At 41.5% G+C, this 13,663-nt stretch overlaps 1 protein-coding gene across 1 annotated transcript in view; it reads left to right on the top strand.

Annotated features, from left to right (window-relative positions):
• The window catches only part of PKHD1 (PKHD1 ciliary IPT domain containing fibrocystin/polyductin), a 277,151-nt gene that overhangs the window by 102,617 nt on the left and 160,871 nt on the right, over positions 1-13,663 (top strand). Inside the window, exon 37 of the mRNA XM_075414995.1 lies at positions 6,346-6,558. Within this exon, the coding sequence (XP_075271110.1) occupies positions 6,346-6,558 (213 nt within the window). The remainder of the gene's footprint in view (positions 1-6,345; positions 6,559-13,663) is intronic.

The raw sequence follows: 13,663 nt of genomic DNA, 5'->3' as shown, positions 1-13,663 counted from the left end.
ACATGGCCGTGGCATGCCCACAGCATAACCAGAGCAGATCTTCCCTGCACAGTGATGGGAAAGAGTAGTCCAGTTCAGGAGGTGACCTTTCAACCTGCAAATGCTCTTCCGTGTGGAGGAGGTTTTCTGTTAGTTGAAGGGGCATGGCACAATAGTGACATGTAAGACAATTCTTCTCTTGTTACTCTCCTATTATGGATTAAAAAAGAAAAAATACCTTGAGACTATCCAGCACCTTTCTTGTAGTTTGCTTGCTTTAAAGCTTCATGCAGCTTTACGTAAAGAAGTAGAATTAAATCTGGCAATAGTCGCTTTTATCCTAGCTGTCTAATTAGCTGCTTATTAGAAAAGAAATGCGCTGTTTCTCAGAATGGTCTTATATTGACAATGACTGTTAGAGTGTGACCTGAAAAGATGACAATAAAACAGCCCTCCGTGTAAGAAGTGCACTTTGGAACAGGGACTTTGCTTCCACTTGAGTTTGGGAAATCTCTAGAGCACTCTAAATCACAACCTAAATGAGAAATATCAACATCTCTTTCATGTATTATGAGAATAGTGTTAGTAGGATTGTCTGAAAAATGAAATTTTTGAGAAGGGGTATAATCTGCTATGTCTGGAAGCATGAATCTTCATGACAGAGGCAAGGAGAAACTTCCCACAGCAGTCCTCACAAGCCTCCACTCCATTGTCATTTGTTTCTTTTTTCCAGAAGTGCTTGTTGCAGCCTCTTTCTGTAGTGAATGTTCTGGATACCTGGGCTGTGGCATTGCAAGAGCCAGCCAGGGACACCTGACAGAGTAAAGTGTTAATACATTATCTTCCTAATTCCTTTCCTTTTGAGTGCAGCCTCCACCATTTCCCAAGGACTTCAGAAGATGAATCCCTTTTTCACAAAACCACTTCTGGCAATGGCATGAGGCTGCTGTAGTTATTCACGCAGCAGATTACACCCCCTACCTTATTATCAAGTTTGTTTTCCTTGATATTCCCTTTTTTTTCCATTATTTGGTCTGGCTGTTTCTCCCCTCCTGTGGGACAGAGGGAGTTGCCGCCACACGTTAGTTTTTCTCTCTTTCTTTTCCTCTTTTTTTTTTTTTTTTTTTTTTTTGGTAAAGACAGAGAAAGGAAGATTTCTTTTCTGAGCAGAGAGGTGGAGGCTAATTGCTGGGTTAATTGAAAAGAATGGTGCTTCTGATGTTCTCACAAAGTATCAAATAGCCTGAACATACTTCTCCCCCCTCTCCCTCACTCCACCTAAAGAGACCCATTGAATTTGCACATTACTGTACAGAAGTGATTATGGGTTTAATTGTATTTATTTTGCTTGGTGGGGAGGCCATCATAACAGTAGTTGATTGATTTTTATAAAATCACCCTCAAGGTCATATGTAGGACTCTGCTTTCCTGCGCAGCCATAACAAACAATTTGAGGGTCACAGCCAAAGGCTCAGTTGAGCAATATTCTTGCTTTCTGCTTTCAGAGAAGAGGTCAAGTGCAATAAAAGAAGGAAGCATAACTTCTATTTTCTTTTAAAAAAAGGGGAAGACAGTCTTGTAAAGCAGCAGCTGTATATTTATTCTGACCCAATGAAAAACATAGGGATACAGAAAGATGAGGGTTACAAGAACAATATGCAATTTTTTGACATAAGTATTTGTAAGTTTGGCTAGAGTATTTTTCACAATTTGACTTGGTAAATGGTTAAGTGAATCCCTGCTAATGCTTTCTTTTCTTTTCTTTTCTGTGATGCTGCTCTTTTTTTTTATCTTCAGCAGTGGAACTTTTCTTTTTACACTTTCTTTTCTCCCGAAGACTGAGCGCCTTTTGGCTTTGTTCTGGGAGGAGCTCAGAAGCTTTGCAAATAGCCAGGGGACAATGGCATTATGGTGTGACCGCGAGTGTAGCTGATATATCTGTTTCCTATGATTGCATGTTGGGTCTGACTGCTGCTTCTAAGGGAAAGCCAAAGCGTCACACTGAGCAAATACTTGCTGATGGTTTTGGTCTTGCAAATCTTTGCATCATTGCCAAGTGTGCTTGCAATTGCGTTTTGGGACAGAGAAACCCAAGAGCCAGGGAAAAACCTCCACCTTGAAATCCAATTATTATTATCCCTACAGATCCAAATCTTCACCCACGGAGGGGAAACCTTGCTTCTATGTAGGATTTCCTCCAGGAAGGGTCAAATCTGCAGTCCAGGCATCGCACAGCTAGTGCCTGCACACCTGATGCTACTGAGACACATCAGAACCATTGCATATGCTTACACCCCGTGTAGAACTGTCACCAGCATCCAATTGCCAAGCTTTCCACACACCTAGAAATCCACAAAAGATATGGAAAACGTTTGAATCAACGGATGGAAAGATTGGTCAGGACAACTGTCATGTACTATAGCCTCTTACTGAGAAGCTGAGGATTTTGAAATTTTGTTAAGATTTGGTATGGACAAAATGTGTCTGAAATTTGGGAAAATTTTTGAGGATATTTTTTGAGGAAGAGCTATGATTTAAAAATAAAAAAATAGACTACTTTGGCTACGAGCCTTCCAGTTCATTGGTATATCATGGCAGCAATTAGAATATTCATTAAAAATCGTATGAACAGAGTGGAAACAGAAATTACTATATTTCAGTGACAACAGAGCATAGGAAGTCAATAAAGACCTTGGGGAAGATGTCTTTTTTGTGTATGTTAGGAATAAAATAAATCGCAATGATTTATATTTCCATTTCTAGATTGCGGTGATAAAATTATTAACACTGTTGCTATAAGGCAAGTGTATTTAATAAATATTTCTGGTCTCAGTACAGGAAGGAACAGGATGGTAAATTATATCACAAGAGGAAGATGCACCAGCAATCCATTTATTACTGAAAAATGTTAATATAATGAAGATGTTAAATAATATCTTTCAGGAAAATACATTCTTAAATCAACAGACCAAATGTCATTCAAAAGCTTTTAAACTGCTTGTAGAGGCATTCTGTGGCACAAAAATATTAATTTCAGAGTACATGAGAAATTATAGAGGGCTGTAGAGGATCTGATCTTGCGTCAGGATCCAGACAGGTGAAGGAAATACATTAGCTCCTCACTCTGATATCAACCACGGGCCAAAAGAGAAAACTGTCTGAAGCTAAAAGTTACAGTTGATTGAATCCATAAGTTATTAACCATAAGAGTTACTGAGTGACAGGGTAGAAATTTTACAGAAAAAAGACAGCAAACTTTAGTTCATTTTCTAAGAAAATTACAAGTTTGCTTGATAAAGTTAATTCTGTAAAATGTGAGAGTGTGATGACTAACTGAGGATCACCTGGCACGATCTCAAGGCAGCTAGCAGACATAGAATGTATTAACTCAAAAAGTAATTTGTTAGTGGAAAACCATTTTTGTGCCTACTTGGATACCACTGCACATCACTAATGATCTAAAAGCAAATGGAGAACCATTACTGACCACATTTTGTGAATGCTGTTAAAACCAAATGCAGATTAACGCAGCTGAGAAGAGAGCTGGACAGGGAGCAGTTAGGAATGAAAGCTTTGGTTACACAATAAGGGAGTTTGTCAGATAAAGCCATGATCATAAAAAGGACCAGAAGTCAGTGTGGGCCAAGGATGCCCACCTGATCTCCCAGTGTAATGAAGAGGCAAAAGGAGGAAATACTGATTTGTACTGTGAAAAGCAAGAGGCAGAGTGCGGGGATAAGCTAGTTTTGCCTCTGTAGGCAGCATTAAGCATGATAAATGATCAGAAGAATTAGGAGGTCTGGCTTTCCAATTTCAGAAGGAGCACTGGGTTGTGGGAGGGAATGCACTGCTCCATGAATGGAGAAGATTCCTTACAGGGAGAGACTTAAAAAGCTTATCAACCAGTTTGAATGAGGCCTGAGATATGAATTTACCTGGAAGTACTTTCATGGAAAATGCTGTTTTCTACACCTCTCTGCAGTGCAATGCAGGAGGGTACAACGAGAACCACTGTCTGAAAACTCATGCTTGAAAGCTATGACTAGAAATTAAGCAGAAACTGCACAGTAAGAGAGATTAGCTGTTGGAAAAGGTGATCGTGAAGAATGGTAGAGTGTTGTCCGCAAGTCACTTAATTGATAGTCTGTCTTTCTGGAGGTTATGTAGCAAACACAGATGACTTATTCCAGTTTTTCAATAGCATGATGTGCATAGACCATCAGGCAATACTATATAATGGTCCCTTCAGTTTGCAAATGAAAAAACTTGTAGATGTGGCACTTCAGGACATGGCTTAGCAGGCATGGTGATGTTGGGTGGACTTGATGATCTTAAAGGTCTTTTTCAACCTAAGATTCTATGATTCTATGATTATCCCAATTTCAGCATAGCATGTTTTATATTAAAAGCATTTAATTTTTCTAGAAGGCTCAGATGTATTTCAGAAAAAGAGTCAGATATCTTCTGTTGTTTTGCACGAAACAACCTGAAATTAATGTTGTTTTATTACAGTGTATTCAGTATTATTTGTAAAAATGCTATATAGGAAGCTTAGCAGAAATACATTTATATGTAGATAAGTATGTCTAGGGAACAAGACAATTTAAACATAGAGGAGCTGGTATTTGTGGGAGCAATCCCATGGTTTGCAGTGGTTGTAAGCAAGAAAATGTGAAACTGATCTCTTTCGTCTCTTAAGCATATTCTGTAAAAACTTATCTGGAATCTACTGACATCTGCAAAGAAAATATTTGATTGTTAGTCCTCCTTCAAGTACTAGCTTTGTTATAAGTCTAAGAAATTAGAACTAAGACTAAGACTTTGTTCTAAGACTATGAAGTCAATGAAACAATGAAAGTCCCTCAATGCAAGAATAAATAAGGAGATCAGTATAAGCAAAATGTGTTCAGCAGGAGTAAATGCAACTGGGTGGGAAAGGCACCAAAGTGCTATACATCACCCTTACCAATGAGAGCAGCAGGACCTGATTAAAGGTGAGGATGATAAAGGTAGCTTTTAATCTGCTTTTTATTTTAAAAATTCTTCTCTCCTTTTTGGTCTCGATATTGAAATTAAAGCAGAGGAGCTGATCTGCCTAAACTTTCATGATAAGGATAGGTAGTATCTGGTGAGGAAGCAGAGCTAAATTTTTGGTGGGTATAAAGGTCACCATTAAAAACTACTAACTCCAGTAGAAAGCTGGTCATGGCACGAGATAGCATAGTTATTAGCTTTTTCATTTAAAGGGAAATGTTGGGAGGGTGATAGAGCTTTTGTAAAGGAGTTCTGAGGTTGCCAGCCTTTGAGGTATCCCCTGCTAGCTCCTGGGAAACATGGCTTGACCTTGGAAGGCGTATCCCATCTACAAAATGATTAGATGTCTGAGAGACCACTCTGCTAAAATATATTGTAAAGATAGGAACAGTGTCCTTCATAAGAGAGTGAATATGAAAGGAGGTAAAAGAGTAAATCATCCTGAGATGACAGAATGGGATCCTCAGCTCACACAAGGCAGGAACAAAGGAGGCATTTGACAGAACTGAAGAGACTGAGTCAAAACCAACGGATGGAAATGCCTTTTATTGCGCTATGTACTTAGACCACAGAATTCATTGCTGCAAGAAGTCAATGAGACTAAGTATTAGAAAGATTTGAAGGATCAGATCTATATTACTGACAAAACTTATCCAGTTATACTAATAGATGGTAAAAGGAAAATGTTGGCAGGGAGATGAAACCTGATGCTTTCAGGCGAAGCTAACTTCTAAATAGGGATTAAAATGAGGCTTTAACAGGATGGCGATCCAGCTAACAGGGAGAAGTGTCTTATACTGTGTTTTGAAGCATCTGGTTTTGCACAGCAACTGGAAGAATATGCAAGATTAAATCAACCGTGGATCTAAACAAGTTGCCAGTTCTTACTTTCTAAAGATGTTTTCTCCTCTTCTTGTCACAAGTAGTTTGTAATCTGAAAAGTAACATGCAAATTAAGTAGTACTATGCCTTTTTAACATTTAAGGAGTGAGTAGGGTAAGAATGGGATTTTCCAAATAACTCCCTTGCATTGGAATTGCAGAGACTTAGATGTCTACTCAGGCTGAAAGGTCTTGCTCAAGTCTGGAAAGGCAGCCTGTGGGAGAATTGAAAAACTGACTGAATTAAGAAGGTCTGCAAAGAGTTTATAAATCCACGGGGAGAAGTACAGAACAAGGTGGAATTTTTGCAGGAAGCAATTTTGTTTTACCCTTAATTTTGTTTTTTTTTTGCAGTACCATTAGTTGACCCATGTCTTACAGCTCCTTTGACTGTGAGATAATGACTGACTATTAGATCTACGATTGCATTACGTTCTTCTGTTGTGTTCAGGTGGCAAACTCTTGTTCACTGGTCCAGGACCTGTGGAACTGCATGCTCATTACATTCTGATATCTGATGGAGGAGAGCTCCAAGTGGGATCCCCGGAGGCCCCCTTTCATCACAAAGCACACATCTATCTCTATGGAAGCCTCCATTCTCCACAGTTATTTCCATATGGGGTCAAGTTCCTGGCAGTGAGGAATGGGACTCTTTCCATTCATGGTGAGTATAATTTTTCTTCTCTTCAAAAGCAGAGCACAAAAAAATAAATATTCTGAAGGAAAAAAACCCCACAAAACCCAACTTTGATCATGAACTTGGATTTCTAGTTACAGTTAAGTATTTGCTGAAATCACGATTTGTGGATACTGTTTCTACAGTATCTCATGCACCAAAGTTTGGTCCTGTATCTCCATAAAAGCTCCCATACTAGGAGTGGAGTAATTTTGAAAATCTGGACCCTAAGAAGAAGATAGATGGTATCAAGTAGTTATGAAACCCTGGCTCTTATTTACGTGCCTAGAGGATGGTTGAATTTGTGCATGTCTGTCCACAACTGAAAATCACCGTCTCTGGGAAATGGGACCTCAGAAGTCTGTTGTGTATCATATGGGTTTGCTCTGCTACTAGAAAGGGGCATCCTTCTCCACTTGTCTCTCTCCATAACAATAGGGAAGTTTCCTCTCAAAAGAGTGTACAGGTTTTGGGATTTCAAAGAAATGGCAGTCTTCCAAGTGGGTCCCATGGTGAGGCCAATGCCAAGTGCACTGCAGTTAGCAACCTGTGTCAGCTGGAGTGGGGATGATACTTCTCTTTAAAACAGCAATGAAGCTCTCCTGCAAATGCGTTTTCCCCTTCTCTTCCATCGCTCTGTGCTGTGCTGGCATCCCAATGCTGGTGGTCTGCCTCTAGCATTAGGAGCACAGCTGGCACCTCGGTTTTCCTGGTGGTCCACATAGCTACATCTGCTTAGAACAGGTTGTTGTCATAAATGACAAGCCCAGGACTATACAGAAAAACTGTGGCAATGCCAATAATTTCACTCCTAGATGCCTAGTCCTCTACTCTAGTCACTGGACTTCTCTCTCAAAGCAAACCCTGCAGTGCCAGAGCTCCATGTTCCTACCAAGTGGAAGAGACAAGGAACCTAGAGGAGAGAAATTGGGTACAGGTTTTCAGATGCTGTGTGGTAAAAGAATTTAGATACGGAGGTTTTTTTGGAGGGCTATGAAATACAGATATAGAATGGCCATTTCTTAGTGTGGTGGATTACATATGGAATTCAGGTCCAAACTCAGCATGAATCAGAGTATTAGAGCAATGCACGCATGTCAAGCTCTTAACTAACGGGCTGTTTTTAAAGGCAGTATGTGTCAGAGAGCAGAAAAAAGAAAACCCCTATGTATCTGAATGCATCTCCCTCTGTTACGTCCTTGCTTGTCAGCCTTCATATTGGTAGGCGTTTGTATCCTCCAGCAGGGCTTGAACTTATACCCTCCTGGCCTACAGGCAGAAGTGTTGCTATCTGAGCATCACTGACGCGTGTGGCTCTCAGTCAAAGATGATGTCAGACACCGAGGGGTACAATCCGAGCACAGACAGGGAGCGAGCTGTACCGCTGCATGGTAATCTTGTCAGTTCACAGGAGCTGAGCAAGGTCAGGTGAGGTCGGTTGTTGGAGAGGAGACGGTGAACAGATGCTTTTCTGAATCAGGAGAGATCAGCAGAGGCTGGAGAGGTGCTCCTGGCAGTGGCGAGGCAGGTGGGCTGCACTACTCCCAAAAGCCATCTCAGGAGCTCTTGACTGCTTTGCTGAGACCCAGCTAAATTATTTAGAGCTTGCAAACGGCTTTAATAATTTCAGTAAACTGGCTTTGCAGAAGGGCAGAGCGTTTCTATCCCATTTCCTAGAGGGGCTCTGTGAAGAACTGCTATTAGATCATCTGGGCTGAATTGACTGTCCGTTACTGGCCATTGAATTTCACACAGTTATCCCAGCCTTGAGCTCAGTAACTCGCATTAGATTAAAGCATGCCTTCCAGAAAGTCTTGGTCTTTGAGGACATCAAGGGAAACAGAAGCCAGCATTTTCTGTAGAAGCTTGTTCCAGGGGATTAATTTGGTTAATCATCCATGTTTTTATTTTTTTTCTTTTTTAAGAAAAGTATTAAAATGTCTGATTTGAATTTGCCTGATAACAGCTTTTGCTGTTTCGCTTTCTGTATCTCCTTCTGCAACTTTGAAGTATCCTTCCATTCTCAGTTTGATCCTTGTACGTCAGGATTTTGTCCTTAAATTCTCACACCTTTGTAACAAGAGCCTTGCCTTCTTTGTGCTGCTATGTTTTCTAGGAATGTAGGAAAAACCAGCAGCATTTCCTTGCAGCTGTGCCTCCTGTGCTGCTTCTTGCTTCCCCTCTGAGCCAGTATCATCACTAGTTTGTTGACTCCATCCCCACAGACAACCCACGAAGTTACAGGAACAAATAGGGTGGAAGTACTTCTTACACATTACCTTGATGATATGATGGAGGGAAGTGAACCCAGGGATCCATGTCAGTATGCTCAAGGCATTTCTCACTGACATTTCACACATTTTACCCAATGCCACAATTCCTATCTCACTCAGTGATTCTTCATTCGTGAGGAAATCAAGAAGGTGAGGTCTGTGCGTGCAACCCAAGCATTATCTAGATGTAGATACGTGGAGCCAAAGGTGGCTTGGCCCACTGTTGGAAACATCTCTTGGTTTCAATTTCTTATCAACTCTTCTTCAAGAATTCTTATCAATTACTTGTTCAAGAAATCCAGACTAGATGTGAAGTCACTTTTAAGCTCTGCACAACATTCAATCCTGGTGCATGGCTGTAATTAAGTTTCCTTCAAACCACGTAATCCACAATTTAGCGTTGAAGCAGTAGAAGCCCACTAAAAAATAAGACCAAAAGGAGTGTGTTCTTTTGCTGGGTTCGTATCGCTTACATGAAACAGAAATATGCTGTTCTGTCTCCAATTTAGTACCAGTCTGGCCTGTGGTATAGAACAAATTGCTGAGCATGACAGCCTCTTTCATATATATATGAAAGAGGCTGACATGCTCGGCAATATGTATTTGTGAGATACAAACAAATACACACATATATATGTTATCTCAGATCAAAATCATTAAATAAGCAGGCTTCCAAATTCTTAGCTGTCGTAGTGAAGACAGGACTGAGTGCATTTTAATTTCTTTTCGCTTTCAGACTGGGAAGTTTGGGGGATGCTCTGCAGCCATGGCTGAGTTCAGATTGTTCAGTAAGCGCTGTCAACTCCTCACTTTGATATGTTAATATGACTAAGGGTTTCCCACAATTCCCTCGTGAGTGGCAGTCCTTTGCTCCGGTGGTTGTAGCAGACTGGGAAATTTCACTGTTGCCTTTGGCTTTAGCCAACTCCCCTGCCAGTCAGAGCGTGCCACCCATAAACTGCCTGTCAATCACATGTCAGTTTTAAAGGGGGTTTCAGTCAGCCAGGGCAACTTGACTTTTTGACAATGTAATTATGGCCCTTACATCCACAGTAGGGGCCTGAGCGGGGCTGAGAGAATTTTATTGATTGTTCAGAAGGGAAATTTATCACTGTCTCCAGCTCCATTCGTACTTTATTCCCTGAGAAACTCTCCTGACAAGCTGCAGGAGAGAAGTTTAACATGGTGGCCTTGGCTGTTCTTGTGCCTTTGTCCTTCCCAGGGAAAACTGGATATTAGGAAAAGTTTCTTTACTGAAAGAGTGGTCAGGCATTGGACCAGGCTGCCCAGGGAGTGGTGGAGTCCCCATCCCTGGAGGAGTTCAAAAAACTTGTAGATGTGGCACTTCAGGACATGGTTTAGTAGGCATGGTGGTGTTGGGTTGATGGTTGGACTTGATGATCTGAGAGGTCTTTTCCAACCTTAATCATTCTATCATTCTATGATTCTGTAAAATGGACAGGCTGCATCAGTAGTCAAGGACACCTACGCTTTCTCTGTGGCAGCCTGATTTTGTTTTCCCAATGCTCTTATCACCACGGATGGAAAAGTTTTAAAGTCCTTTTCCTTTCTGTTCCATTGTTTAGTAGTCCTGTGTAGACGACGTCTTTATCCCACTGTGTGTCCCCTGGAAGCAGACAGTGCCTCTTCCTAAAGAAAGTCCAGCAGTTCTGCTGTATTTAGCTGAAACTTTGTCAGCAGCAACAATGTGATGACAGAGGGCATGAGCATATGAGCCTGTTACCTGCATTTTGACTAATAACGTATATGTCTCCAACTGCATGGAAGATTCTGCACTTCAGATTTAATACCATGCTACAGTCACTTTGTCCAGACTGTGAGAGCTGTGTGGTAAAGAAAAACCAATGTCCAGAGAGTTTTGGTTTAATATTATACCTATTTAAAATCAATATAAAAAACCCAGAAGTGTCAGTGGTCATTTCAGTCCTCTAAAGTCAAGGATAGTCCTGCTACAAAGAATGTCCCTGCACTTGCAACATATGCTGACAGTAGAAAATGACATTATAGAGGCAATTTTGCACTTCTTATATCCCAGAATTCCCTGCAACCAGAACAACCTTATACATTTTCAGCCTTAGCTCAGGGAAAAAAGTATTTTTTATCAGTTGAACAAATTATTAATTTTAATCACTTTTAATCAATGATAAACCACAAAATTATTTGTGAGCTGTGCACTGTGCTCCACAGAGCCTGTGCATTCCTCAAGAGATCAAACATTTAATCAAATGCTTCTTGCTTATCCTCCGTTAAGCAGCATTATGTATTTGTGCTGAGTTTGAGAATAAGAGATCACAGACAACATACTAGAATTTGTTCTGCTTTACTCACATATTAAAAAGAAAATCTTCCCAGGAAAAAAAAAAAGGAAAAAAATATGTAGCAGGGGGATTCAAGGTAGGGTGCGGAGATCTGCTAGAGATAATAAATGCTTTTCTACCTTACTGAAATGTTTGTCCATTCCATACGTGTTATTTGTGACTAACTGAAGCCATTGACTTGCACACCCCTGTTACACCATGAGTTCAGATTCTTTTTCCCTTTTTGGTATCACTGCCATAGGTTGATTTTCCTCAGATGCTAGTTATTCTGTGTGGTGGTTGCAGGAGGATTTTTGCCTTCTCTGACAGCATTTTTCCTTTCAAGACCTTGACTTTAACATGATGCATTAAAGCAGATGGCTCTTGAACAGAAGGCTAAGCTGCCTTGAATCCCCTTGCTTTCACTGGGGGTAAGAAACTGCGCTTAGGCACTTCCCATGGAGTAACTAATGTACAATGACTTGTTCCTTCACTTTCTCCTTCACAAATGTAAGATGACCATTAGATTTTAAAGACCTAGCAGATGGGCGGAAAATACTCGGAGAGCCGGGTTCAGCAAAGGCTGCTGTGTCTTTCAGAGCTCGCCCTTCTTTCTAACAGAAATATATTTATCATCTTTGATTTAAACCTAAATTAGTTGCTTCGTATTTTGGTGCTGGTCTTAATGAGGAAAACGTATGATGTAAAGGAGACTGAGAGACAGGTGCTAATATGTATATAATATATAGAGAGTATATATTATACATAAAATTATAATACATATAGCTAATATATCAGCTCGTGTTTCTTGTCGGGGGGAGGTCTGTGGGTTGCTACAAATGTGGAGGCTTTTTTGTGGGATGAAACCCTCACCTGTTCTAAACCTTTGAACATGACATTGAAATAGCCTTTTGATTACGGCCCCTAGTACAGCCAGGAGATTGGCTGGAGGAAGAGAAGCAACCAACAACAAAATCAGGGTGAATTTCCATCCCAGATGGAAGAAAGCCTGCAAAATTTGGCAAGCTGAACAGCCTGGACCCAGTTCTAGGTTTTCACAGGGCTGCGGGTTGAGCTAGGCAGGGACCCTCCATTTGGGCTCATCTTCCCTTTTTCTGTGCCTAATTCTCTTTCGTCGCATGCTGGGGATGTAGCGAACAGCTCTCAGCATTTAAATGGCCATGCCGCCCCACATACCCACTCCTGTGGGCAGCTATTCCCCGTCTTGTTCAGCAGCAGCGCGGGAGATTAACTGGCAATAACGTGAAATGTTAACAGCTGTGCGCACCTCACGGTGGGATTGCACGGTAGTTGGCTGTTGCGTTTGAAGCTGCTTGTTCCTGGTGTCAGTTTAAAGAGTTTTTCCTGTGTGGCACCTTTGGTTGTGTGCTATTTGCAGACGTGGAGCATGGGTTTTGTGTCAGGCTCACTGGTTTATGCAAAGGCATTCAATCACAGAATCACAGAATCACAGAAAGCTTGGGGTTGGAAGGGACCTCTGTGGGTCATCTAGTCCAACCTCCCTGCCAAAGCAGGGTCACCCAGAGCAGGCTGCACAGGACCGTGTCCAGGCGGGTCTTGAATATCTCCAGAGAAGGAGAATCCACAACCTCCCTGGGCAGCCTGTTCCAGTGCTCCATCACCCTCAGAGGTAAGTTCTTCCTCATGTTCAGACGGAACTTCCTGTGCTTCAGTTTGTGCCCATTGCCCCTTGTCCTGTTGCTGGGCACCACTGAAAAGAGCTTGGCCCCATCCTCCTGACACCCACCTTTCAGATATTTATAAGCATTTATTAGGTCCCCTCTCAGCCTTCTCTTCTTCAGGCTGAACGAGTCCAGCTCCCTCAGCCTTTCCTCATAGGAGAGATGCTCCAGTCCCCTCATCATCCTTGTAGCCCTCTGCTGGACTCTCTCCAGTAGCTCCTCATCTTTCTTGAACTGGGGAGCCCAGAAATGGACAGAGTACTCCAGATGAGGCCTCACCAGGGCAGTGTAGAGGGGGAGGAGAACCTCCCTCTACCTACTGGCCACACTCCTCCTAATGCATCCCAGGATCCCATTAGCTTTATTGGCAGCCAAGAAAGCTAATGGGATCAAGAAAGATGAAGGAGCTGGGATAATCTTTCCCCTTCCTTTCTAGACTGATGTAACTTGACAAAGTGACCGGGTAGCCTCTGATTAAAGGAAATATATGGAAATGTTTACATTTATGGGAAAGCACACAGGGAAGGTACTTTTTCTGCAGTGTAATGTAGCAGGAAAGAACAACAACAAGAGTTCCCATAGACCTGTTTGATCACACGGCCCTTCCCATATTCAGTAGGATACTGCCTGCCTTCTTGAGGGTGCTGTTCAAAAATGTACAGGTGGAAAAGCTTTAAGCTGAAAACTGTAGTTTCGTGAAAGGGAAACATTCAGCAGGACTAGGTCACTTTCACGGATATTTTGTGCTGGAGAAAATCAAAATGATTCAATTCGTCCTCTCATTCAGATGCAGTCAGAA

Source organism: Opisthocomus hoazin, chromosome 2 (assembly GCF_030867145.1).
Source record: "Opisthocomus hoazin isolate bOpiHoa1 chromosome 2, bOpiHoa1.hap1, whole genome shotgun sequence".
In the NCBI taxonomy this organism is placed as follows: Eukaryota; Metazoa; Chordata; class Aves; order Opisthocomiformes; family Opisthocomidae; genus Opisthocomus; species Opisthocomus hoazin.
Note: the sequence above shows the minus strand (reverse complement) of the source record. Positions and strands in the feature narration are given on the sequence as shown.